Source organism: Coloeus monedula (assembly GCF_965178545.1).
Source record: "Coloeus monedula genome assembly, chromosome: 4".
NCBI classification, from domain to species: Eukaryota; Metazoa; Chordata; class Aves; order Passeriformes; family Corvidae; genus Coloeus; species Coloeus monedula.
In genome coordinates, this window is record NC_138784.1 from 10872486 (window position 1) to 10900333 (window position 27848).

General features: G+C 41.7%; 1 protein-coding gene across 1 annotated transcript in view; it reads right to left on the reverse strand.

Annotated features, from left to right (window-relative positions):
* LOC309572709 (potassium voltage-gated channel subfamily KQT member 1-like) overlaps positions 1 to 27848 on the reverse strand; it is a gene marked incomplete at both ends in the record, with an annotated part of 421148 nt that overhangs the window by 159370 nt on the left and 233930 nt on the right. Inside the window, 2 exons of the mRNA XM_082281146.1 lie at positions 20812 to 20873; positions 27561 to 27601. Coding sequence (XP_082137272.1) covers positions 20812 to 20873; positions 27561 to 27601 — 103 coding nt within the window. The remainder of the gene's footprint in view (positions 1 to 20811; positions 20874 to 27560; positions 27602 to 27848) is intronic.

Genomic DNA, 27848 nt, shown 5'->3' on the forward strand with positions numbered 1-27848 from the left:
CCTCTAAGTGTGCTAAAATCCAGTAGAGATTACAGGGAAAGGGGGAAATGTCTGAACTTCCACAAGTGCCCACGTAAGGCATACACTGCTCATACATCAGGCAGAGAACTGATTGCACTGAAAGGGGAGGGATGGCTAAAACATCTTCTTCTAAATCCTATCAAAATATCCCTCTGACACTAAAATGCAGGGATTCTACTGCCAAAAACCCCAAGCAAAATAAAAACAAATGCAGATTGCAGCTTGCCTGCTGATAGCACATGCTGTTCTGGAGCATCAGGCTCAGAAAAACCTACTGCACTGAACTCATCTGGAGAGCATGCCAGTAATTCCAGGGACTGAGGCTTCCAGGGAGTCACAGTTAAGGTTCTGCTGGTTTATGCCAGGACTCCTCATTTTCTGTGTTTTCAGGGCGGTGAGTTTTGCTGAGCAAGGCATTTTAGTAAGACATGAGAAACCACTGGGCAATTTTAACTCTCTGTTAACAAAGATGTTTTTAGTCAGTGATTGAGCTTATAGAGGATTTGCTTTAACTGTGTCAGAGTGTGTGTTGGAAAGAAGCTGAAAAGGGGAAGCTGCATTTCTGAGAGAAATTCTCTCAAGCTGAAGCACTGCAGAACACTAGAGAATGAACTGTTTGTTAAAGATAATAAACAGAAGAGTTGAGGGCCAGTAACTGCAACTTCAGGTTTCTGTACCTGTCCACCCTTCCTGCCATTCCTCTTTCTGGAGGAGGAGAAATCCATGGAGAGAGGACTCCAGCACCACCTGGACCTCAGTTTTAGACACAGAAATCTTAGATATTCACAGTGACCTGAGGATAGCTGGATGTTTTCTGAGCAGGATACTTCCAGATACCACATCCCTCAGATCCTCATAAGCCACACACAAATGTCTGATTCTTTAGAGAAGCCTAAAGGATCGCTGGCTAAACAAATGTGCAACCTGGTTAATGATTCTGTTCAAATGGCTGAAAGTGAGGGGTTTTTTTTGAGTAGGGTATTGTCCTCTGATACAAAAAGCCCAAGCCAGCAACGTATTTTTAAACACCAAGGGTTGTTTTGATTGTGCTGGCCTGGTTCCACTTTTGGGAGATCCTTTAGCTACACACAAACTCTGTGGAGCTTCTGCACCCTTCAAAAGGTTTTCACACCCATTGTTCTGTTGTTCAGAGACAGCTCTCAGTTACAGAGTGTGAATTCAGGATACCTTGTCTTTGGCAGGCTTATCCTGACCTTAAGAGAAGTTTTAGCCTCGTGGCATTTAAAGGGTTCTGGTTTGTGTTGTGGGGCACTTTTTTTGCAAAGGAAAACAGGGTTTAGCATCTGGGATGGATAACAAGATGTCTCACAGAGAGGTGATGGCATTGTTAGTGGACAGTTATAAGGGATGAGCTGGCCACAGCAGAAATTTCTTTCTAAATCCATCACGCAGTGGTTAGACTGAGGCTCTGAGGCACGAAGAGGCATGGGGCATATGTCTGGTTCTGAGAAAATGCTAAATAATGTCTTCTAGCTACTCATAAAGCACCTAATCCTGCAAACCTCTTCCACTTGATAGTCTATGTAGCACTGACTTCTGCAGATGTATGTTTATTTAGAGAAATGAAAATAGCCTTAACCTGCCTTCGATTTTATTTCTCATTTCATTTCATTGCATAACGCCTTCTATCTATAAAAGCATACAACTAATTATCTAAATGGGTTATTAATAGTCTGATTTTTTTTTAAAGATCATTTAATTACGCTTCCAAGCACAAGAGTCTGCTTCTCAGAACCACACAATTCAGTCTCACTGCTGTGCCCTAACCAAGACAGAGACCCACATTACAGAAATGAACTCATCAGCTAGCGAGGCACAGGAACTGAAAGTGGTCTATGTCACAAGATTTCTCACAACTGGGCATATGGAAATTAAAAAAAAAAAAAAAAAAGAAAAGCAACTACAGCAATATACACACACTGAATGAATCAGAAAATTAACTAGAAATGGAACCTGGCTTCCTACAGAGAGCATATACACTATATCTGTATATATTTATAGCCACAAATGTAGAATATATATTTAGCAAAACTGAGTCTTACCAGAAGAAAGTGCTGACAGTCATCTCAACTTGAGATGTCTATTAAAAACTCAGAGAGAGAGAGAAAGAAAGCACTGTTCTGATGAAGGACTGAGCATCACAGTTCTAAGCTGCTTTTGCCATGCTGTCCCTGAGGTTAAGATCCTGGCTTTACAGGTATTTATAGTGTTGTTTTGCTGTCTTGAAAAATGTTACTCTTCTCTGGGTGATTCTGAGTATTTTTCACATAAACCAGACACGTGGACAGACAATCAGAAAAAAAGAAAAAAAAAAAAGAAGGGATGGATCCGATTTGATGTCAGCTCTGTGAAAGGTGAGTGTCAAATTTAAACCCAGTCATCTGAGAGGTACCTCAAAGGCAGAGCCACTTTCTCCACTTCTGGATAAACCCAACAGCATTTCCAAGGAAATTCTCTAGCTCTGGGAATTCTGACAGTTTGCAGTGAAACCCTGAACAGCTGGTTGTAGAAGCTCAGCCCCATCAGCTCTGATCTCAGCCAGGTGAGAGCCTGGCTCCAGGCCCATGTGGATTCCTACAAATGGAAACTGCTCTGTATTAGTTATTTCTCTGAAGCACATTGAAATAGCTGGAAATGGTATTCAACAGTTTTAAATAACTGTAGTTTTTCAGGCTGATAACATCCATCTCACACACACACACACAAGTTATAGCACCCACTCATCCCAAAATCTCACTCTTTTGGTTACATCACTGAGATCTAAAGAATTAGCTCTATGCATGTCAAAAGGCTAAACAGTCATTTTGCAAATATACCTGATCTCCCTCCACCCTTTGAAAACACAACATTTTCCAGGAGCTGTCATATTCAGTACTCAGTTAAATTTCAAGCTGCTTCCTTCAGCGAGGGTTGGGAGTAGTGAAAATGTTCACATGCAACAGCAAAATTTTCCCCAAGCTTTGGAGTTTGCCTTGGGGAAATGCAATGATTTTTTTTTTCTCCTATGTATAAGGGACACTTCTGAAAACTTGGGGCCAAACAGATTTGTTACTATGATCAAAGCTGAATCTGTCCATTTTGACAGCTTTACTGAGCAGAATGCAGCTTGCTGCAAGCAAGGGGTTTTATCAGTGAAGTTAGAATCTCACAAAGCATGTCTTCATGCAGCCCATAAAGGAAAAAATCCAAGCTAAAACACTCCACTGATATTAAATGCACGCATAAAGCCTTATGCTGCTTGTTGCATGCCCTGAAGATCAGAGAAAATATAAAAATCAACAGCTGGAAGGCATCCTGCCTTCCTGCACGGGTCCCCATCCCACATAAACGTGGTCAGGCAAGGGACTGGGGTGGTGTTGGAATATACCCCCTGGAAAACATGGAAGATACTGCTGGAAGGTAATTCTGTTGTTTGCAGTAGACATTTGTGCTCCCTGCCTGTCCCCTCCTCGGAGAGCAAACAACACAGGTGCAGCACAGGTGTTGGCTGAGCTGTGGCCCCTCCAGGAGCTGGGGGGTCACTTGAGAATGAGGAACAAAGTTTTCAATTTTCAGTGGAAAACATGAGCAGAGCTGCCAGGAATCAATCAGCACAGAGGCTTCTCATGTTGTACTCAGTTACACTGAGATCTGTCCTTGGACATCAGGGATGCAGAAGAGCCCAGATCTTTGCACAAAAAATCCACCCTAAAGCTTTACCACTGAAGCTGTTTCAATGTTGATGCTTTGGAGACATTTCCCCCCTTCCTGTGCTGTTTCCCAGAGCTGGAAGATCAAAAAGTACAGTAAGTTTGCAGAGGATGTTTGTCCAAATCCCCTCAAAGGGATCCACACACATAGTATTGCCACAACATTACTGAATACTGGACCTGAAGCCTTTCTTTTTTTTGTCCATCTGTAAAAATCTGGTTGAAAACAGATTGCCTTGAAAGTTCCTATTTTTGCCTTTCGATGCCATCCTCGTTGTGCATTGGGGACCAAGAGGAATCTTCAGAACAAATGTGTTGTGGAAGGAAGTGAATGACAGCACTGCTCAGAGATTGATATTTTCCAAGAGAAAAAAGGATTAAAAAAGGAAAACAAGACAAAAAAATCTCCTATACAGGCAACAAAAAAGACAAGCTCAGAGTATTCGTAGGCAGAAACCATGAATGGAGGGGAAGCCCATTCAGAACCAAGAAATCCAGGTCAGAAGAGCTCTCCTCTCCTCTCCTCTCCTCTCCTCTCCTCTCCTCTCCTCTCCTCTCCTCTCCTCTCCTCTCCTCTCCTCTCCTCTCCTCTCCTCTCCTCTCCTCTCCTCTCCTCTCCTCTCCTCTCCTCTCCTCTCCTCTCCTCTCCTCTCCTCTCCTCTCCTCTCCTCTCCTCTCCTCTCCTCTCCTCTCCTCTCCTCTCCTCTCCTCTCCTCTCCTCTCCTCTCCTCTCCTCTCCTCTCCTCTCCTCTCCTCTCCTCTCCTCTCCTCTCCTCTCCTCTCCTCTCCTCTCCTCTCCTCTCCTCTCCTCTCCTCTCCTCTCCTCTCCCAATGTCTTTAAATGACAAAATCATGTGCAAGCCAGAGTCTGCAGGAGAGTACACCTGTGTTGCCATAAACTTGTAAGTAAGTGCAGAGAATTTTCTGCTTTGCTCCTGTCATTTGTCAGCTGAAGAGCACATGGGAGGCTTGTTTGCCTTCCTCCCAGTCTTACGTGGGATTTGGTTGAGGTATGTACAAAATTTTCCAGGCTCTTTACACCAGAAGTCTTTGAGCAAATGCCCACTAACTCCTTTAATATAAAATGATTCCCCTTCCTATAGATATTTTGAATTTTCTGAGGTTTTTCCCTGCCTGTTCCCAAAGCTTCTGGAGATTGCCTGTCATCTGGGAGAGACTGGCATGGACTCATCTGCCAGGAGAGGTATTAAGCAACTCTAGAACTGCAGGGACTGTAATTTTTAAACAGGATTGTCTTCAAAAATCTCTGGAGGTTTTCAGTGGAACATTATTTTTCTTTCCATACTGGATGATTGCAATAGAAATATAAAGCTCCCACACATGCACAAATAAAATCATCAGCTTTGTACCTCCTCCTGAGCCTGCATGAAATGACACATTTTCTGGGAAGCACATGAAAGAAGATTTCAGCATTGATTCTTGATGTGAATTCAGTAGTTGAATGAAAAGAGCTGAGAGCTGACACCTTTGCTGAGCTGTCAAAAAAACCCCCAACAAAACACAACCCAACCACAAAAATTAAGCCTTCCCCCCTTCCGGTCTGTGTCTTCATATCACTGTTAAAAATCCATCTGAAACCCAGACTTTTTAATCAAAGAGCAAGATGAATAATAATAGTAAATCTAAAGCTACTCCAAACCATCAAAAAATGAACACAGAAACCACCACCACCACGCCCATAATATTTACCCCAAAAGGGGAAAGTGGCAAAAGGGATTTAGTAACTACTGTTGATATGAGAGGCAACCTGCTCAAATACTATTTCAGCTGCATGCAGCTCTGAAAGAGAATAAAAGAGGGAATGAAAGAGAAAAAAAGAGGGAATAATCTACTAAATAGGATGTTAAATAATACACATTAATCAAACCCTGTAATAGCTTCACACAGAGACATGCAGTCTGACAAGAAGGCCCTTTTAAGCAAGTAAAAACATAGGAAAAAAAATCAAAAGATCTGCTGCATGTTTTTTCCAGTTTACTTCTCCCCTCTTTTCTTCTCTGCACTAACAATTTTTAAGAGGCCAAAGATATTCCAAGTGAAATGTCACCATTCTTACAAGCTTGAATGAACTATTTATTAGCAGTAGACTAAGTACTCTGAAGAAATTTATTTGCCCTGGCAATAATATTTATAAATGTCCTCTGAAATATTATGACATTGTAGCAGCAGCAGTGTTGCAATTTGCCTGTAGGATTCAGTTCCGATCAGCACAAGTGCATTTAGAGGGGGAAATACTTCTGCAGTGGAGTGTGCACGCAGCCCTTGGGGGAAGACGAAAAGCCCGTGAGCACAATCTTTTCTTTGACACTGGCAATAAATAAATATAGAAGCAATAAATAAATAAATCATTCAGTTCCAGCAGCCCATTTACGGTGCCCATCAACTGAGTGCGTGCTGCTCGTCCCAGAGAGGTCTAAATGCAGTGGCTGGAACAGGGAGCTGAGATCCTCAGCCACAGCCCCTCGAGGCTCCCCGAGGGGAACACAGGTCCCCATTGAGCCAGGGACACACGGGCTGCTCTTTACGGGGCTTTTTCTGACCAAAGCACCACAACAGAAACCCAGCTATTAGGTATTCCAAACAGAACTGCTATTTTGAGAACAACAAACTTCATTAATGCCTTGGGGGGGAAGAGGGTGGAGAGGGTTGAGAAGTAAAACGCATGTGTGCACACAAAGGTGTAAAATTCAGACCATTTAAATGCTAATAAATACTGTGTTTGAGCACTCATTCCCCCAAGTGACAGAGAAGACAAAATCTATTTGGCTTTGCACTACAAAGCTGTTTTATAAAACAGCTCAAGTTGGTGATATTTGTCCTCCAACACAGGACAGACAAGAAAAAAAGGAGAGGAAAAAAAAGAAATAAAACAGATGATTTATTCTAAAACTGGATATTACTCCCTCAGGTGAGGATAGCAGTTTTGAGCACAGAGGGAGACATGAATCAAGGACTTCAGGGTTAGTTTTCTTGAGCATTTTCAGTTCAAGCCTTACTTGATTTGTTGGGATTTTTTTAGTAAACAAGTCAACACACACACAACAAAAGATCGTTTTCACCCCCAGTATCAGGTATATCACAGGGAAAAGTCAATAAAATCTGCAGATATCAGAAAACAGCTTCTTGTATGTACATCTTTATTTCCACTAAGGAAACAGTAGACTAGCAGTGGCACAAACACAAATGTCTCCTTGGGATTCAAACACAGAAGCCCTCATTTGTAAGACCAAGAGATGTCATGTAGAACACAACATCTACCTAAAACATTGTTAGACTGACACAATGGTACGAAAAGCCCCCAAATCCCAGCACTGTGGTGCTCTACCATAGGCTGTCATACTGATGCAGTAGACTTCAGTGCATGGTTTTAAGTTTCCTAGATGTCCTTAATTTTTCACCTGGATTTGGTTTTTTTTCCTAACTGACCCCTAGTTCTTTGCACACCAAATTTGAACGTGCTCAAGGCAGAAAACCCTGCTGAGATGTGGTCAGGAGCAGGCCCTAACAATGTGCAAGGCACAGGGCGTGTCACGATTTTCATCTTGACAAGAACATCGAGCCTGAGCTCATCTAGGGAGTGGTTCTGGACAAGAACCTCCACAAACTTGGCCCGGGTTTCCTGTTTATAACCGAATAAGGTGTCTTTTTGCCTAGTTTGCAAAACAAGCACGGCACTACCCACTGCTGATCCTTAACTTCTGCTTCCCAGAAAGACTTGTCACAGTGCACAGCCATCTGTTCTTCTGAGGGTATTTGTCAGGCGCATGGGAGTGTAAGGAGGTGGGTACAGAAGGATTTTTTTTTCTCCCCGAAAATAATGACCCAGGAGACAGGCAGTCAGAATTGTGGGACTGCCTACAAAATTTCCTTGGGATTCTCCTTATGTGTCTCCTTGCCTTTCAGCACTTGTGCTGCAGCCCTGTGAGCGTTCAGGATTCTCTCTGTGTAGATCCAGGCGACATAACCACGATTTAGACTACAGGACATCCCTGTGAGCTGAGGAAAGCCCCGGCTGCAGAGGAGGTGTGTGATGAGCCAGTAAACCATGCCACGGCACATTCCTGCAGCCCAGCTGTGTGCTGGGGGGAAATGGGGAGCAGACAGGACACTGGGGGAAGGTGCTTCCCAGTGTGGCTCCACACAGCAGCACACCCCCACCTGCAGTGCAGCACCACGGCCTTTCTCCTGAGGCTTGCTGTCAAACACAGATGTCAGTGGTCGTGATTCAGAGATCAGACCAAATCCAGTACCTGAAGCTCAAATCAACTCCAGAAATGATCAAGACTCAGCCCAGGTGAGTGAACAAGAGGTGAGGATTCAAGAATCCAGCTCAGTATGCGTGGGACTTGAGAGGCCTCTGCTCAGGCCACACCGAGGGACAGTCAACAAAGCAGCAAAGATCTATTTGCTCTGGAAAACAACAGGCTAAATAAATTTTGCTAAATGAATTTCAACAGATCAATAGGATTCCCTTCCCAGCTTTTTGTCCAAGAGATTATATTTTTCTTCCTTTCTTCTTACTCCTCCTTCCTGCCCCCATGGGTGTTACCTCGCTGCCTGATCTTTGTGCAGGGGCTGGGTGCAGCTCAGAGGTCCACGTGTGCCGTGACAATGACGAAACGAGAAAGAATCAGAAACGGAGGCTGACACATTAAAAGGTGCAGTACAAGATATATTTTGTTCCTTGCTGAATCCAGCTTGGTCCACTCTGCCTGCTTATTCTAGTTAAATGCACATGTCAACATATAAAAAGTTATTTCAGACTGCAGCATTTGGTTCCCTGAGCCAAGCCAAATGAACACAGGAATAGCAACAGTACACACGCCAAGGAAAATGAGCTTTTTTTTTTTTCCTCCTACTGTGACATTTTTGAAGGCAGCCAATTATACATTAAAAACACCATGAATGAGCAGTGTAATTTTGGAGCCATAACTTAAAGTGAAGTATTCCTTTAAGTATGAAATTAATATAATCATGACATTTTAACAGTTTTTCATGGTCCTGCATTCTTCTACAAGGACTCACTCTAAGTAAACCTATATGCTATATAAAAAGACCACAATAATCTTTTCCCACTAGTAAAATTGCTACTCTTATGAGTGTTATACATATATAGGAGTTTTTACATACATAAACATAGTGTGGTCACTTGTGGGATCTATAGATTACATTGGGGGCATATTAAGGGAGTAATGCATGCGCCAAATTTGTTGGTGTGTTTTATAGTGTCTAGATTTTTCTATCCTGTGCTATTTTGTACATTTCCTGCCCTGACATAAATGACCTCATTAACAAGAAATTCTAATAAGTATACAGAGTTGCTATTTTTTTTTTTATTTCAAGCCCCGAACTTTGCTGGCTACAGCTTATTTTTATTTTGTGACCTCCCTTTGTATGTATAGTCTTGGAGGAGGAGAAAGAGGAGGAAAAAAATAATAAAATGAACCAAAAATCTGCTCACACAAGGGAGTTTTCTGCTGAATGACATAACCTGTACTCCAGTCCGAGCTATGGTCAGTCTGCCCAACCAGCCAGTAAAATTAAGTAAATGCAGCAAAGATATTTTGGGGATTGAAATCTGCCTTCCAAATACAAGCAGTGGGTTTTTGCCTTCCAAGCCAAAGAAGGAAATCACACAGCAGCATATGGAGTACTCTATTCCCCACATATTAAAGCTGTGTTAGCTTTACAGCAGTTCCTGTCACCATTCAGTATCTTGCCCCCCTAAGCAGATGTGTTTTACCACAGGATCAGAAGTCTATTTTTGCAATCCCACCTCAGGGTAAAACTCATTGGGACTCCAGGATCTGACCCCCTTGCAGTGATCCCTGCAGTAACAGCCCCTCTAGCTGGGGCTAGAAATAAATTTGTTCTCAACATCAGATATACAGTTTTCTTTTGGAGTTTTTTCCCTCTGGATAGTGAGTTCAGAATGTGCTACAGTAGGAGAGCTGAGAGTACCTGGCAAAAGCTCCCATCAGAAATAATAGCAATATTCAGTACTTCTAGAGCAACCTAAGTTCTTTTTAGACTCTAAAAAATGGAGGCTGGAATGCATAAAATGTAAAAAATAGCCAAAAAACCCCCAGTGTAGATGCAAAAACTACAAAACATCAAACAGAGCTCTATATGTTTACTGCACACCCAGTTAACACACACACAATACACCCAAAAAATGCTGCCTAAGGCACAACCATGCAGGGCTGCAGGACCAGACTCCAGTGACTCCTGGTCTGAAGCAGATTCTGAGCTCAGGCTCCAAAGCCCTCTAAGAAAATCGAATCTGTTTGCAACTTCCACATCCAGCAAGAATGACTTCTTGTTTCACCTCCATCCTTTTCCTCTGTCAAGCTACCATTTCCCAAGCTCCTGCTCCTGCCCTGGCCTCACCTCCCAGCCATCTCCCCCCATGCTGCAGTGACGCTGCTACCCTGGGGCAGCTGCCCACTAATTTAATGATGAGGGTGAATGGAGAGGTCAGCGCTAAGGGGGGCACAGAAATGCATGTCCTGAGGGCACTACTGTGGCCTTGCCTACCCAGCCCTTAATTTCTGAAGATGGATATCCCATTTATATGGTAATCATACTTATAAATTTGGCTTTATGGTGAGCATACTTTTTGGATATAGTCCTGCCCTTGGAAAAATGATTTCTAACTGGCTTGCCTGGACTAATTTCAGGTATGTGCAGTGGTGCTGGGAAAAGACTGCTGGGCTTCAGTTCCTGGGCACTCATCAAGGACCGTCCTCTTTCTACGGTACTACAGAAATTTGAAATTGAAGTGGAGAAAGCAGCTATTTCTCCTCTTTGACTGCAAATCCTGAGGCCAACTGAGCACTGCACAAAGGTGTAAATGCTGTCTGCATGGCACCCACTCAATCGTGGTACGAGTTCCAGGCTCAGCCTGTCACGGGCAACACTTGCTGCTGGTGGCTTCAGAAACTCTGCAGATACCTACGGTGACAAGTCGTGCAAAGCTGCCCAGCCCTTGGAAGGCAGTAACAAAACTGACATTAACAGGCAGCTCGGGGTAAGGCTGAGGAGGAAAGTTAAAGACGTTGATGTGTTTTGAGCTGCTGTGAAAGAACATGGGCTTCTGCTGCCTCCTAGGGTATGTCCTGATGGCAGAGCTCGGGAGAGACCTGAACTCCTGCTAACCTTCCCCAGGGCAGGGCAGCTGGCAGTGGGCTTATGGGGACAGAGAGGCCAGGGTGCTCTAGTTCTGAGCATTGGCTTGGCCTTTCAGCTGCTTTTTCTGCCTCCCCTGGACCGTGTGTAGGGATATAAACCAGAGTCTGCAGCAGCTACTTAGGGTCAGTACAACTAGAGTGCCTTAAAAAGCCTAATGTTTTAAATACACACTGCATTTCATGTTCATCTTTCTTTTGGGAGTTTTGAGGCTTCAGTGTTTCTGCTTTTCATAGGTGTCTCCACAGCAAGGGCTAGAAATAAGCAATTTTAAGAATTCTCACTGTTGAGGAACACATCTGGTACAGGGAGCTGGGCTCACAAGCTGCAGGTTGAGCTGCAGGTTGAAATGCAGGTTGAGATCTGGGTGGGAGCCTGGGACAAGAGGATGAACTGCCGACCTTTGGGATGACAAAAACACAAAGGCAGGTGATGCCAGCCAGGTGACTGGACACTGAGACACAGCAGGAGCCGGGAACTGCCGACCTTTTGGACAACAAGGGAGATGAAGACGGGTGATGCCTGCGAGGTGGATGGACACAGAGATGGGGGCAGGAGCCGAAGACTCAGGAGGAAGAGCGAGACTGGCCACGGGGAGGCTGTGATGAGATAAAATCCCAGGAGTTCCTTTGCTGGGGTCCCTCCTTGGAGGCACCAGCTCGGCTGTTTGTGTGTCACTGCCCCAGGAATAGAATGGCTTTATGGAATGAGACATCTGGGACTCTGCCACCTCTGCCATGCAAACCTGGTGTGATGTGAGGGGGGTGTGTGGGGAGCCAGGCAGGGACCTGTCGGTCCCTGGAGCTGGGGAAGGGCCTTCGGTCCCAGAAAGTCCCTGACCTTGGGAGTACCACTGCCAGGGAGTCCTGGGAATGGTCCGACTGGGGAGTTTCCTTAATGTCCCATAATGGCACGATTCCAAATACAGAAGCCTTAAAAACATGCAGGGTAGCAGGAAACTTGTGATAGTATTGCTGATAGTCTTTGCAATCTCTACTCCTGAAGAGGAAAGGCAGCTGTGTGAGCCAGATCCTGAATCCAGATGGAGATCTGGTCAGACACTTAACCTGACGTGGCACCAACAGCCTGGCCCTGTACTAACCCACATTTCAAATGACACTGTTTTGGCCGTATTCCACACCTGTAACAGTTGCTTTACATGCTTTGCTGTATCCTTCACCTCTTGAAAAACAGCCCTTTTTAAGTCACTTACAGCCTCCTATTTTTGTTAGCATTTTTCAGAAGAGAAAATGTGACTGGATTTTCAGTATTTCTAGTTGTCAGGTTTTGAAAACACTGACGGCCAAGACACTGCCATGTTCCACATGTGTCATTCAACCATGGGATCCAGGTCTAGAAACAAATACAGATCTGCCAGTTTGGTCCTTAATGATGCCTCCTAAACCAGAGCAGGCAGGGGAGATTTTATCTCTATCTACAATTACATGAAAGGAGGCTGCAGCCAGGTGAGGGGTAGGGCTTTGCTCCCAGGGAACAAGGGACAGGACAGGAGGAAATGGCCTCAAGCTATGCCTGGGAGGGTTCAGGTTGGACATCAGGGAGAATTTCCTCATGCAAAGGGTGGTCAGGCATTGGAAGGGGCTGCCCAGGGAGGTGGTGGAGTCCCCATCCCTGGATGTGGCCCAGAAGGCTTGGACAGGGCACTTAGTGGCTAATGTGTATTTTACTCAAACACCCCAGAACACCCAAACTTCTCAACAGGAAAAATATGAATATCATTTATCTACATTATTTACTAGTAGGAAAAGTAATTATGCTGTAGAGGTATGTATTACTGACTTTTTTTCTGCTCCATAAAATTTAAAGCTATTCACTGAAAAGGACAAGCTGGCGGTAAATACAGGGAAAAAAAGAGTTTTTCAGTTTTTCTCTCCCTCACCTCATAAGCCTTTATATGAACTCCTTTATATGAATTTACTGTTGAGTGAAAGTTCTCTTCCCTGGATGCAGCCAATACATCAGGGAATGTTGTCATAGTACTGCAGTGTGTCTTGGCAGGTTTTTTCTCATTTTTGTTTTTCTTTTCTTATACAGAGTGCTGTCATCCTGTAACTTGCCTTGTACAGCACTATTCTTCACACTGCTTCTTGAATATAATCCATTGCAAACACCCAGAGACCAGTTATAGCAAATTAGGCTTGAATTAGTCCATCCCTCAGCTGCCATCAGTGGATGAATAGCTCCAGGATTAAACAGATGCTTGCTCTGACTCAGCACCACAGTTCTTGCATGAAACAGAAATCCAACTGGTAGTCTGGGAACTATTTGAATAATATAAATCTGGGGGTTTTTTCAGTGTACTTTCCGTGATCAAGAGGAATTAGAGGTCAATATTACATGGCATTCAAATAACATTAAAATTGCACTACAATTACTGATCTGAAAAATGCGGTAGGTGAAATACCTGCAGTAATTCTGAGGTAAGGAATACTAGAGGAAAATAAATTATTTTCCTAAAAGAAAATTTATCTGTGTTCTCTGTGAATTCTTCTTGTTGCTGGAATGTCTTTAATGCAATCATACAAATGACTTAGAAATGAATCTGTTCAACTGAAATGCTCAGAAAATCAAGAGTATTTCACCCCAATTCTCATTTTCAGAAAGTTGCTCTGAAGTGGAAAACTGGAAGCACTTTCCTTTGGTACATGATTTAAAACACATGAATGTGACACTTTCTCAAAAAATGTTCCATTGGAAACAAACTGTCATTTTCAGATGGAGAACCATTCCGAAGAAATATTCTCAACCTGTCTGTAGGAAGGGCACCACTTGCAGTGCACAGCCATAACCAACAAAGAACAACTACAAAATCTATTTTGGAAAAAAGCTTTCTAAATTAAATTGTTCAACGTCTGCAACAACTGGAGGTTGCACAAAGTGTTCAAATAACTTCTTTTTATATCAGAAAATAGCAATTTTTAAAACACTGCTCATAAGAAAAGACAGGCTTAATGAATTTACAATTTATTTTTTTTTAAAGAGGATTGTTAAAATAATCCCTTTTCACATTGCTAATTAAAGGCATTTTGTTTTGGGGCCCAGGATCATGTAGAACATTATGTTTCTTTAGAATAACCTACCAAAAACTACAAAAAGCAGAAGTGAAGTACTTAGAGCTGATCTGTTATCTGTTATTCTTTGGATGCTCAGTCAAAGCTCTTTGTGGAAGGATCTGACATTTTAGAAAAAAAAAGGTCAAAATCTCCCAAATACTCGAAAAAAATTTTTTTTCACCCAATAATAGCAAATAAATTACTTGATTGCATCATAAACAACAGAACCAGTAGAGCTGGTGATTCCTATCCATTTGTGGCTGGACTTTCTGGCACCTGAGAAGAGCCACACTCACACTGCAGTCAGTTCTGGGAGCAGGGGGATTTCCAGAGTGTCTGTTCTCTACCCAGGCACTGATTTTCTCTAAAACTTACAGGAAATCACCATCTCCAAGCTCATGACTTTCCTCAGTGCTGGTTAAAGCCAGTTGTGATGCTGGAAGGTTTTGGTGGAGAACCAAAGGCATGGACAGGGCCCCTCATCCACAGCCTTTTTGGTCAGCACTGCTATTTCCAGGACCTTTTCCCTTCAGGTTAAACAGCTGGCTGCATCAATATGGGTTAGATTCCCAATGTTCTAACAGTTCCTTTCCAAGGGCTGTGGTATTTCCCAGCAGCCCTAAGTCACTCTGGTGTTTCTCCCTCCTTCAGTGCTCACAGTTAATCTGTGTGCTCTTCTCCAGGAGCACTTGTGCTTCTTCTGCAAGTGACTCTCCTTCTTTCTTACTAAAGGGAAGCTTTGAACCCAGCTGATTCCAGCTGCTCTGCCACATCTGGCTGTCAAGCCCCTGCCTGCCCCCTGCCCTGCATGCTCCAAGGTGTCCTGGGTGGTGTTAGATGGGGGGTTTTGCTCCCACCAGTGCAGTTTCAGCCAAGAGAGCAGAGGAGAAACAAGACTGCACCAAGTGCCTAATCAGAGCAATCCTTGAGACTGCTCTAAATGAGATCAAACTGCTGGGGCTGGATCCCAGTCAGTGCAAGCCCTGGGGAGCAGACACTGCCATCTGCATGCTCATTTACTGGGCTTTGGAATTATTTAGTGTTTGATTTATGGTGGTGAATTGCATCCTGGCAAATGTTCACTGTGCGAAACTCTCTGTTCCCTCACCCATTAAAAATCAGGGCCTGATCCATGTGAAGGCTTCCTGATGAGTTCACTACGTTTTGGATCAGGCCTCTGGGACCCAATGGCAGATAATATTCCATTCCTGTCCAATTTTCTTGCTCAAATTTAGAAGAAGCTCAAGTGTTTTCCATCAATGTTTTTATGTTTACTTTTGGGAGAATCCTCACAGTGGGTCAGGTTACTGTGATATAGAAAGGATGACCCACTCTAACATATAAATTTTCCAAAGGATCTCAGCCTGAGGCAGGCATCTGCCTCAGAGAATTTCAGCCCAGATGGTTGGAGTTTGGCAAAGCTGTAAGGAACTGAAAATAGAGCTCTGTAATGGAAAGTGGTGAAGAACCTTAATAATAGGAGGGTGCTACCAAGTACCACATATGATAAAGCTCCACAACAAAAAACGTAAGGGAAGCATTGAGGGAGGATTCTTTCCATTATGCCTCAGAATATATGATCTCTCTCTTCTACTTGAAAGGGTATCAGAATTAGCTCTTATTTTTGCCTGATCCTTTAGAAATTACCATCAAAACCAGGCAGCTCAAAACCAGCCTTTCCCTCTCAACTGTATTAAACAAGGTTTATCTGAGAAGCATAAACCCATCCCAGACAGTCAGAAGAAGTCACGGCTGCAATAGTTCCTCTCTGCACTGAGGAGTCAGTAGTAGGGTAGAAAAGCTGTGTGACTGAGATTGAAGCAATTAAATTTTCACTACTTGGTTTGCAGATTAAAAGTCCACTTTGATGTTTCAGTACAAAAACACAATTTCAGTTCTACAATACCCAGCATATCATAAAGATTCCCTTAGTTGTAACAGGTGAAAAACATGATTTCACTCAGATCGGTTCTGAAATGTTTGAATCCCTATTTCTGCTTTCCTCTCTGTCAATTCACTCCTGACGAGCAGGATGTGAACACAGGAGCTGGAATCTTGTTAAAGCCATTTAAGAAACTTGCTGCCATTCATACCTGTGTAAATCCTGAGTAACTTCACTGGTATAAATGGAAGCACAATTTGGCTTGAGGCATCAGGGCTTTCATTTTTGGTTAGTTTTGTTTTGTTTTAATTCAGCAACAGATTAAAAATAAAATGAATGACATCATGCTCATGGCACAGAGTCAATGGATTTATGCTGGACTGCTCCAGAGTAAATGAGATAAGGCTTTGACTTCAGAAAACCCACACAACACCCATTTGCAAACAGCCTGCTGAAAAGCTTTCTGCTGTGGAATGACTCTGTCTTTAAGGAACTGGGGGCAAACAACCCACAAACACCTTGGTGCCAAAACATGGTTTGGTTAACAAAGGGGTTTATTTCAGACATATTCTTGAAACCTCAAAAGTGCAGCATGCTCATATTGCAACTGACTCATTGTGCACCAATTTTTTTTTTTTTTTTTTCTTTTTTTTAATGTATTTCAGTTATGCCCATCACCCCACTCACAAATTAGGGGTTTGGAATGGAAATTCTTACCAGCCCTTCAAGCTGGTGGTGCTTGCAGGCACTGCCATGATAAATAACTTACTATTTAATGACTCCTGATGTAATCACAGCAGGAATCAGATTCACAAACATCCATCTCTCCATTGTTACCACTCTTCTCTGAGACCATCTTTTTAGCTCCCAACTCAAAAATAAGTGTTTAAATTGGTAAAGAGAGAGTTTACCACCACAACCCAACCTCTACATTTGTTTATGTTGGATGACATTTTTGTCCTGGCTCTCATTACTCAGATGGATAAAACTCAGAAGGGTTCTGCTTTACTGCCCTGTTTTCTCTTAGTGTTCCTGCATTTTTTAAATGCTACCAAATGGTTGCTTTTGGCTCTCAGCATTATCACATGTTGTCTATAAGTATGGAAATAGTTATGGTAATATGGACGTAAATCATAACTGTAAATACCACATAAAAAAGACTGCCATGTAATTATAAAAATACCTAATAGATTTCTTTTTCAAAGACAACACAGCTGTCCTTTCTAACCTTTCATTTGCAGATTCTTTTCTCTCCTGTTTTTATTTATAGGTTGCCATGCAGTTGGACATAGCACACCATGATTTTTCTTTCTAATTTTGAAAAGAAAAGGAAAAGAAAGAATACTCATTTCATCATAAAGAAGCATTAGTTTACAATTTTGAAAAGAAACTAACGCCAGCTCTAGAACATCATCTTGGAACCAATCTCCCTCTTAATACATTTCAAAAGGATCTGTCAATGGCTACATACCACAAAATAAAATTAAACCCTGCCATGGAACCAAAGGAGGGGTCGGCCAAATGGCACACATCACGTGTTGGGAAAGAAGCCCCATTCTTTCTCTAAACATCCCAGTGGATATTTTTGTGAAAAGAACCACACTAGGTTATTACACTGGCCACAACAAAATAAGAATTTTATGCCCTACTCAAGGAAAAACAGGCTGAAAAGTGTTCCAGGCAAACTCACACTATGCAATGTGCCATGTCAGTGAGAGGAGTGAAGCCTTGCACAGCATCGATTTTGCCAAAAAGGGGTTTGGATTTTTTTGCCTGAGAGCTGCCACCACGCATTTTACCTGTTTCTAGTCAGCTTTGCAATGCTCAAAGGCAAAAAAGAGTATATTTTTTTCTGTGTTCTGCTGGAATCTCATGGTGCTTCATCATCCAAAGACTGGATGAGGTTCTTACCTCTTCCCTGTTACTTCAAACTCCCAGAAGGAGCCTGTTTGGTCACAGAAGAGAGGCTGCAGGCAGTGCTCTCATGCCACATGAATGGAAGGTTGTTATCTTTGCATCTTTGAAACATTTTTGCCTCAAAGCTTCTACCTCTCACCAAGCAACCCCTTCAGAGACCTGCACCTCTGCCTTTCTGTACAGCAAAAGCGATGTTTCAAGTGAAATAACAGCAAAGCTCTCCAGGGAATGGAGTTCATCTTAGCCATCAGAAATGTGTGCTTCTCTCTCCCTTGCTTTGCAAGAAGAGCAATTATGGCTTTATGCAGAACAACACACAGCTCTCAATGGGTTTGTCACACTCTGATTCCCCTCTGGAGAGACAGCTAAAACAAATGAACTGCAAAATGCTGCTGGGAAAGGTCAGTCTGGACCAGAGGTGTGCTCATGGCTTATTGATGCAGCTTATTTAAGCAGATAAAATGCTCAAAGCCACACTGCATTTTTATCAGTCTGCACTAACTGGCCTTTGTCCAAAAATGTGTCGTTTTATCAGATGTGTCACTCTTTTGGGAGGCTGCCATCACTAGACTGGGTGACTGAATGTTAAAATAATTTCTCCAGGGGAAAGAGGTTGATCCCAAAGGTTTTCTAGTTCCAACGGGGAGATCATTTTTCACCACCAGCTGGAGCCTGATGTCAGACATGCCCTTGCTGCATTTATTCTCCTCAGAGATTGAAACTCAGTTTGTCCTTCCTGATTCCAATATTGTTTCACATTTGGGCATATAGCAGCTACTACAGAGTGAATTGTTAGGGCATGAGAGCCCATGAGACATGGGAAAATAATTTAGGGGAAGCAGTTTGACAGCAGGATGCAGTAGTTTCTATTGTCCCATTAAAACAGAGATAGCTGGGAAGCTTAGCTTTGTATTTATTATGTAAACATGTCCTTTAGCCTGATGTGCCAAAAAGATGCAAACACAAAAAGAACCCCAAACAAACCAAAACCCCCAAACTTATGCCAAACAAGACCCCGAGCAAACCAACACAACAAATATTTGCCCTTTTTCTGCACCTCATCTATTTTCTTAGCAGGGATATGAGACTGAAGCCCTGTACACCTGAAGGAATGATAATTTGTACTAAAAGATGAAATACCCTCGGTTCTCTCCACGTCTGGCATTTTATTTTACACTTGCAGTTTGGTCTGAGAACAAAAACGAAGCTGCAATGATTGACTCATCTTATGAAAACATCTTGACGCATTTTTATTCTTTTCTACATGTTTTCTCCACAACAATAAGTGCAGAGAAAGAGCAATCACCAGTTCCCATGCAAAATTTAAAGCACCAAGTTTAATCCTTCAAACAAAAGGGCAGCTTGGTCTCGCTCACCAATGCTTTGAGCTTGCACTGACTTTATTTAGATCACGCCTAAATTAAAGGCAGAACACAAGCAGGTATCTGCAATAGAGATCAGTCACTGCAGCATTTCCTGCATCTCCTGTAACATTCCTCTTCTTATACCAAGATGCCTCTGCAGCACTCTAAGTCAGGCTTTGAAATAAAACTGATCAAATCCACAGCACATTGTGCTAAAGCTGGACCAAGGCCAGACACACTAAAAACTTTCTCACCTCTCTTCTTCATAAATATGGAGCAGCCAGGAGACCATGAACTGCTGCTTCCAGAGGTATTTACAATACCAGCAGTATTTCTCACTCAAAGCACTCCAGCTATTATCACAGGTACTTTTATTGCTAGATTTTCAATCTGTATTGGGAATTTATCTTTATCTGCACATTCAAGAAATCTGAATGAAGTCTTGGTATGAATTTACAGAATACACAGAGCAATTTATCTCTTTTGAAGTGAGTAAGGCAATCTGAATGAAAGCCATTTTCACTTTGAACAGCTGTGTCTGCACAAGAGACCAATCCACTTTAAAAGTTAGCCCAGATAATGTCTTTATCTGAGGCTGATTCTTTGACACGGTGCAAGAAAGCTAAAAATCAAAGAAAATTGGTCCTTTGACAGTGCAGTGTCACATATTTCCTATGTTGCCCTAGCAATGATGATTAAAAATTAGGCAAGAGATTGTATTAGTTTAATGTCAATTTCTGCTTTTTGGCAAGATGCACAGTTCTTAAGAATTATGAGAAGTTTCCTTCCTCTTTCCTTCTTGCCTCACTTCCCCAGAAAAAAGTGAAAAGAGAATTTGCATGACAAATTTGAGTGAGACAAGGATACAAACAGGCAATGGATACACCAAATTCAAATGGACTTTTGTCTCAGCCATATCATACCTCCCACCAAAGCCACTGTACTGCTCCTGCCCACACAAAGTGCCCCGTGGAGGGACACCAGCTTTTAGAGGTGGGTAAGAGAGCTGACTGCTAGAGAAATAGAGTCTGAGTTTTGAGCAAACTTGTATTTTTGTTATTACTTGAGTGGAAAAAGCTCTGGAGAATGTTGGAAGAGGTCTAAGACAATAGAGCCTCACTGAACTGTGGCCTTTGGGCACACCTCTAAGTAACTCTAATTAATAACAAATATTCCTGGAGAGAAGACAGTGAGGGAGGGGCAGAAAATGTGCAAAGGTAACTGCACGGGGGGAAAAATGCAGTAAACATTAAAGAATTTCAGGGTTTGTAACTGGGATGTCAACTGCTCCTTGTCACAAAGATTCCTGACACTAAGATTTCTGTTTAATTCACTAATTCCTGTGTGACAAACACCAGCCAGTTCACAGCACTTGTATACAAGGTGTCTGATTTGACTTCAACATGCAAGCAGCTCCTTTTATAATCTAGAACCAAAACTGCATAGCAGGTAAACGGTTAATGCTGAGCAACATGCACATGATACTTCATCAACTCCCTCACCAAAATTAGGATATTATTCTTTATTATGGAGCCCTGTAATTCTAAAGTAAATCATGCCAAGATACTATCTTGCAGGTCTCTAGATCAGATATCATTGCTCAGAAAAAAAAAAGCAAGCTTTCATGCACTTACCTTATCCTCCAGCCGGATCAGTCTGGCTCCTATACTGTAGTATCCTTTGTCTACCCCTTTTTCTAAAGAAAGAGAATAAAAATGGGACATTCATTAGGCGGAGAATAAATTCAAACTAAGAATTATATCTGTGGTATTTAAAGCAAAAAAGAAAAGAAGCTGGTAATAGTAGGGTACCATAAAATGCACGAACGTAACGAGAAAGAATGAAACAGAAGTGAAAGAGCGTGGCTGGAGAGAAGGGAATTACTTTGTCAGACTGACAAGATTCAGTTAGTCTGAAGGGCAACCTGGACCTTGGTAGAGGCAATCTGTGGACATGAAGGACTATAGGTGGGGTCTGGAGTAACCTGTTTAATTATCTGAGTGAACTGTATGTAGTTAGATGGAATGGGCAGGGTACCTGGGGACACCTCCAGTTCTGAGTATCACTGGCCTGAGCAAGGTAAACTTGCTATACATAAAGGAATCAGAACAGTTTTCCACTGAGGTTGAAGGTCTAGGAGGCAGCACTGTCCAGGGGTTCAAGGGCTGGAGTGGCAGAGATTGATCCATCTGTCTATAAATCCGTCCATCCATCCATCCATCCATCCATCCATCCATCCATCCATCCATCCATCCATCCATCCATAGCCTCCCTGCAAAGGAGTGACACTGGGAAAAGCTCTTGCATCCTCATTTTCCCTCCTACTCTTTATGAGACCTGGTTAGTAAAGCCCACATTCCAAAGTTACACATTCCACTGCAAAGGGTGGGATTGGGAGCAAGGAGTGAAAGCTGTGGAAGATGGGGTCTTATCCTTTCTGTTCCTGGGATCTATTGCTAAGGAATGCCATAGTTTGAGGGTGTTATTGCACAGGCAATGAAGCACAAAGCCACACATATTCTGAGTTGGGAAAAGGCATCCACAAGTTAAAAACCACGGCCTGATACTGAAATATCTTAGAAGCTGATGTCAATGGAAGTTGGACAATTTTTCTACTAAACTATATTTCCAATACCAGGATGGAGTAATTACTCCTGGATTTTTTTCACACATCGCTCCATTTTTATGAGTGATTAAGGTTTGGTTTTTAAAGCTGTCTAAGTCAATTTTGCTTAGGGCATGAGCAAGGCTTGATGGAAGTTAGGCTGAGATATGAATTTACACTGCATCAGAGCTCACAGTGAGTGCCTGTGTGTGTGCTCCTCCTGCAGGGAACTCGCCTTCCTGGATTTCTCAGGGAGTGGTACTTGCTTTACCATATACATTTGCTAATGGGATATGTTTAGGGATCTATTTGCAGCAAAGTCCACCTCAAGATAACTTGTGTTGCATGCACCAAACCCGAGAGGAAGATAAGCAAAAGCAATACTGGCAAGCATACTTTGAGCTTTCCTTCTCCTCCACACATCACCCAGAACATTTGAAACGTCCTGCACCCTTGGCCCCTCTTTGCAGGCTTAGAAAAGAGAAGTGTTTCCCCAGAGCACCTGCAGGAGCAAATAAAGTCAGGAGAGAAAATGTGGGACAGAGAATAAATGACACAGCTTGGCTCATACATGTGTGCTATTCATCATTCACAACCTCAGAAACTTGTTAAAATGTAAGTGGTTGAGGCTCAAGTTTATCTCTGTGTTCATCCCTGCCTAAAATGAGATAACTGGCCCTGCTGTCTACTTTCTAGTTAGGAAATCTGTATATCTTTCCAAGTATATATCAGAAAAAATCATGACTTTAAGGATTTCTAATTTGGGATGTGGTTTGAACAGCAGTGGGCAGGTAGTGTTTTTGTTTAGGTCTAACACCAAGAAGTCCCCCAAACCTGAAGAAATACTTCAGAAAACTTTTTGTTTTTCTAAATAATAAAAGAATAATTTCCTAACCAGCTCTAATTCCATCCTTCAGATAATCACCAAGACATCCCAAACCTTACTAATAATGTTTCCTATTTTAGTTATTCCTGAAAGTTGTGTGGATGAGAAAACAAGAAAATAGGAAGCAGATAAGCAGTAAGAAGTGGTATTGTGGTAAGTGGCACTGCTAGAAGATGTGAAAAATCAGGAGTGGGAGGAATGATGCACATGGAGGGAGCTGTGTCTCATGCAGCCCTTTGCTGGCATGCAGACTGTGCTAGTCACAAAATGCTGTGATCTTCCCCAGTTTCTTATCAGCCTCCATTGGGGAGAGCATCCAGCCCTATTTTACAAGTTTTCCTTCTAATAAAGACCATCTTTAAAAGCAAACGTGGTGTGTGCACAACACACCAAACACTGGGGTAAGTGGGGTGGGCACAAGTTCAGATAAAGTCACTTGAGTACATTTGATTTCTATTGCATGTTTGTTATCTCTCTCAAGTCTCTTCTAGGTAGATGATTTTAGACTTCCTACATGATTAGATTATTTGTTCTTACAGAGTTGAAAAGATTGTGTGGCCAACTATAAATCTGAAATGTCTAAATTCCTCCAGTCTTCGCTTTGCAATCCAAAATAACTTTCCTTTAGTATTGAGTTTTTGCTCTTTGTGTTGGGCTGCAATAAAACAGAGACCAGCTAAGCAATCCTGCAACACTTCTGGGAGAGGCACAGAGGGAAAGGGCACATGGCATGATCATGATGAAAGGAAACACAGTTACTTAGAACTGGATGAAAATACATACAGAAAAAATTTAACTCAGAAATAAAAAAAGATCTTGTGTCACATGGTTGGTATGATACAAACCCATTATTTATATACTTAGATTTGAATCAGAGAAAACACTAGTAAATAAACAACAGGCATTCTAATCCAGGAGACGGAATAGTTGTTAATATAGATAAATAATATTAATATGTATTTATTAACACAGACATTTATTCCCTGAGTATACATACTATTCTACTTTCAAAACAACACAATCCTGCATTCATTTCCTAATATTTTCACAAAGCTGACCCATCTGTTTTCCTAGTGAAGAACAGGAGATGCCTCTTGTAAAAAAAAAAAAAAAAACACAAAAAAACCCAACCAACAAAAAACCCCAAAACCTTTCTTAGGTTTGCTTTACACCAGTTCAACAGATGATAGCTCTTGGATGCACGTGATATAAATAACATATACTGATGTAAGAAGGAGGAAGAAAGCAAATCAAAGGAGGAATGGCACAATAATCTTATTTTTTTACACAGTTAATGTGCTCCATCTCATCAGAATATACCAAACTTTAAAGAAAATCAATTTTTTTCCTTTGCTTAGGAAAAAGTACTTATGAGGAGCTTTAGGACAGTGAATGAATTGCAGAGAGATGGTCTGAAAATGGAAAAAGCAAGAAATGACCCTTCTTTATAGCACAGGAGTCCCTCCTTGATTTTCACACAGCTAGAGGGGAACTAATTCAAAAATATTCAAATTTATCTGAAAGCCATCAGTTTCTTTTACACAGAAAATGAGGAGTTTGACCATTGTGACACCAAGAATATTCCAGATTGCTGAAGACATCTCAAAACCTTTGTAAATGGTATCTCAGAAAGCAGACCAGCCCAGGAGACACTGCTGCCTTCTTTTGGCTAACTTGGTGCAAATGCAGCCTTCTGGACCTGTGTTTGCTTCAGCTCTGCCAAAGCTCCACATAGGGATAAGTGTGATGAGCTTATGGCAAGATCTGGATTCTTAGGTTTGTAAACTGTGTGTGTGCTGCAAAAGAAGGTCAGGATTGCCCCTTTAAACCCATAAAATGGCAAATAACAAATTGCCTCAGTCATGGTGACTTTTGGTTGGAGTCTCTTTTCTTGTCTGTCAGAGCCTTTTACAGCTGATTGGTAGAAGAAATTAAAAAAGATAAGGTATAGTTCTGGATCAGGCACTTGTGGTTTCCTTTGGACAGCCTAAAAACTAAACTGCCAAAATATTTTCATCTCCAGGAGGGGTGGGATAAATCAGTTCCTGCAGAAATATGTGTATCTCTCATTTCAAATATTAATTGACTTAAAAAAGATAAAAGTTCAGCTGATCATATTTATTATGCTTTAAATGATACAGTGACCCAATTTCTTCGTAACAGACGGGAAGGGAAAAGTATCAGAAAGCGTAGGTGGGACTTAATGAAAAAAAAAAGCAAACAATGGAACTGTTAAAATTTTGTAAGAAAGCCCTCTTCTTCAGGCATTCCCACACGTGTCATGCAGAACCAAGAGGTTCAGATAAACTGCTGATAAACATCAGCTTTTTGCGTACTTTTCTGAACCCAACACTGGATCTTTTGTTTTACCTTGGTATTATTCTTCACCTTTGCCCCTGAAAAGCTACAGTAAGTCTCAAAAATTGCATTCAAAAGCAGCTAACTCCATTGTGCACAGCGAAGGTCAAGTATGACACTCTCTTTATTTGTGTTGTTGCATGTGTCTACTTCGTTGATTCCATAGATTTAATTAATATGTTCTTTGCCTCTACATCAACACTCTCCATTATTAAGGTATGTGTTTATTATGCCAGGAATCTGTTTCATCTGACAAAATGGTGTCCCCTGGAACACTGGGACAGGCTTCCAATGAAACCCAGACAGAGTCTTCTGAGTATACTCCTAAAAGTGGAGTTATTCCCATGTATAAAAGTGGGGTCCAGGTCCTTGGAAAATTGATTCATTATCTTAGTGTTTTTAAATCCACTCCTGCTTTTAGGAGTTTGAAAGAAATCTAGGAGATGCCAAGACCAAAACAAGCAAAAAGGGAGAATTCCTCACAATATGCACACGTGAGGGTGGAATGATGAGAATTCTTTGCACAGAATATGGCAGATGTTGTAAGTTTAAAGGGGTGATTAGGCAAGTTGGTTGAGGACAAACCATTTTGGACACTACACATACTGAAACCTTGTCAGGAAGCCTCTGATGTGCAACAGGCAGAAAGTTGATGGGAAGGTTGGAGGCTTTTTTACACATTTCCCAAAGCACCTTGCTCTTGGCTCCGTCAGAGTCAGGACTGCTCTGACCCAGCATGGCTTTTATTCTCTTCGCGTATCCTTATCTTGTTTTAACACAGCTTTTAGTGCTTTTTATCTCGCAGAAACTAACTTGAAAAATAACAATAACTGCTTCCAGTGAATTCACATTCTGGGTCTTATATGACATCATTCACTTTTGAAAGGTAATAATACTATAGACAGGCTGCAATTACTTTATATAATATTATCAAAGTCCACAACAGGGTTTCAATAACAGCGTGATCCAAACCCACTGAGGTCACTGGAAAGATTCCCGTTCATTTCAACGGGCTTGGAATCAGACCTTAAGATTCTTTGAATGGGAGTATAATAAAACAAGGAAAAAAGTAAAAGGAGCTGGAAAGGAAAATTCTTTTCATGTTTTTTCTCCTTGGCAGTTTAATTTTCTTTGCATTGTCATTTCTTTTTTGCTTGTCATCAGTACAGAAATAACAGTCTGGGGGAAACACCCATATTGTTAGAAATGAGGGTTTTAGCAATGCCTGGAAAAGTATTATATTGAAAATCCATGTTCAGTGTAGAATAAGCCATGCATTCTGAGGGAAACTCAGGGATAACTCTTTTTCTAGAGGAGAAGGATGGTGCAAAAATCTGTTTTCACCCCAAACAGACAAATATTGCTCATCACTGTTCAACGCTTGGAAAATCCTGGGAGTAAAGGCAGGTTGGATAACACCAGGAGTAATTGCAAACTAGGTTTAGTTCTGCAGACCATTTCTCTGGAACCACTTACCATATTTTTGGATTTCTGGAGGGCTTAGATAAAATGACTACTAGATCAAATAACTTCTGGTTTTGGTCTTGCAAACCCCTAACTGAGCTCACCAGCTTCTGCATCCCTAACCACCATTCTACCTTTTCCAGTCAGTTCCTTGGTACTTTAGATTATTTCCAACACTTGTTCAAAGCCACAGGCCCACCTAAGACCCTCCCAGTGGTTTCTATGACCCTTTTGACTCAAGATTTGGTGAGACCAAACTTCCTGAACATCTTCAGCTTCTCTTACCTCTCAGAACATTATTTCACAATGAGTTTCTAATTATTCATCTCCTCTGAAACCAGAAACTGTTTGATAAAACGTGCTTCTAAGACTGGTCTTCTTGAGCACAAATTCCAGTTCAGTAATGCTATACTTGAAATAAAATAATACATTTTTGGAGGTAAGGGATGTTTTTCCATAAATTTAGCTTGCACATTGTGGAATGAATCCCCATGTATAAATATTTATAGAAGTATTCAAGCTGACAGATTCTTTTCCTGTGGTCCAAAACCAGCTACAGGGAAAAAGGATTGTCCTACTGAGCCTTCTGAAGCAATCAGATGTTGAAAATGTGTTTTGAATGATATTCCTTGTCCTGATAATATTAACCACCGACAACTTGCCATTTTTCAGAGGCTCTGAAATTACTTTGCCACCCTCAGTTGTGCTCCAAGTCACTTGGGGATATGAGTCTTGAGTTCAGAAAGGAAGAAACCTTTCTAAGTGGAATCAACATATATTGTAATCCCAGACCAAAAGATTTAGAAAGAATATTTTTGTGGAAGAATTTCCCTCAGGATATTTCCATCTCATCATGTACTAATATACATCTCAACATTTATTCTTAATTTCCATTTATTCCACTACCACCTGAATGAAAGGTATTTATCTTTGCACAGGCATTCCAGGACTTTTTAACAGAATTACATTCATGTATAATTGGCTGGATTATAAATCCACACTACAGTAGCCAAGGGTATTTTCCCAAAGTTATGAAGATAATAATTTTGCATAAAATGCAGTCACTATACCTGGGAGGAAAAGACCTGGCTTTCCCAAGGATTGGTCCAACCTGAGAAGCAAACAGAGAATTACCAGCAGAGCAATTACCAAGCAACTTAAACTCTGTTGCTAAGCACGGGAGCATAATTTACATGAGAATTTACAGTAGCTCTAAACCCAAACCAAAACAAGCAAAAACATGATACCAGCATGACTTTATGCACACACAGTCAACAGTTCAGCTCTTTAGAGTTTCTCCTCCAAAATCAAACCATATTATTATTGTTATTTTCTTGAGTACTAATATTTCTCAGACT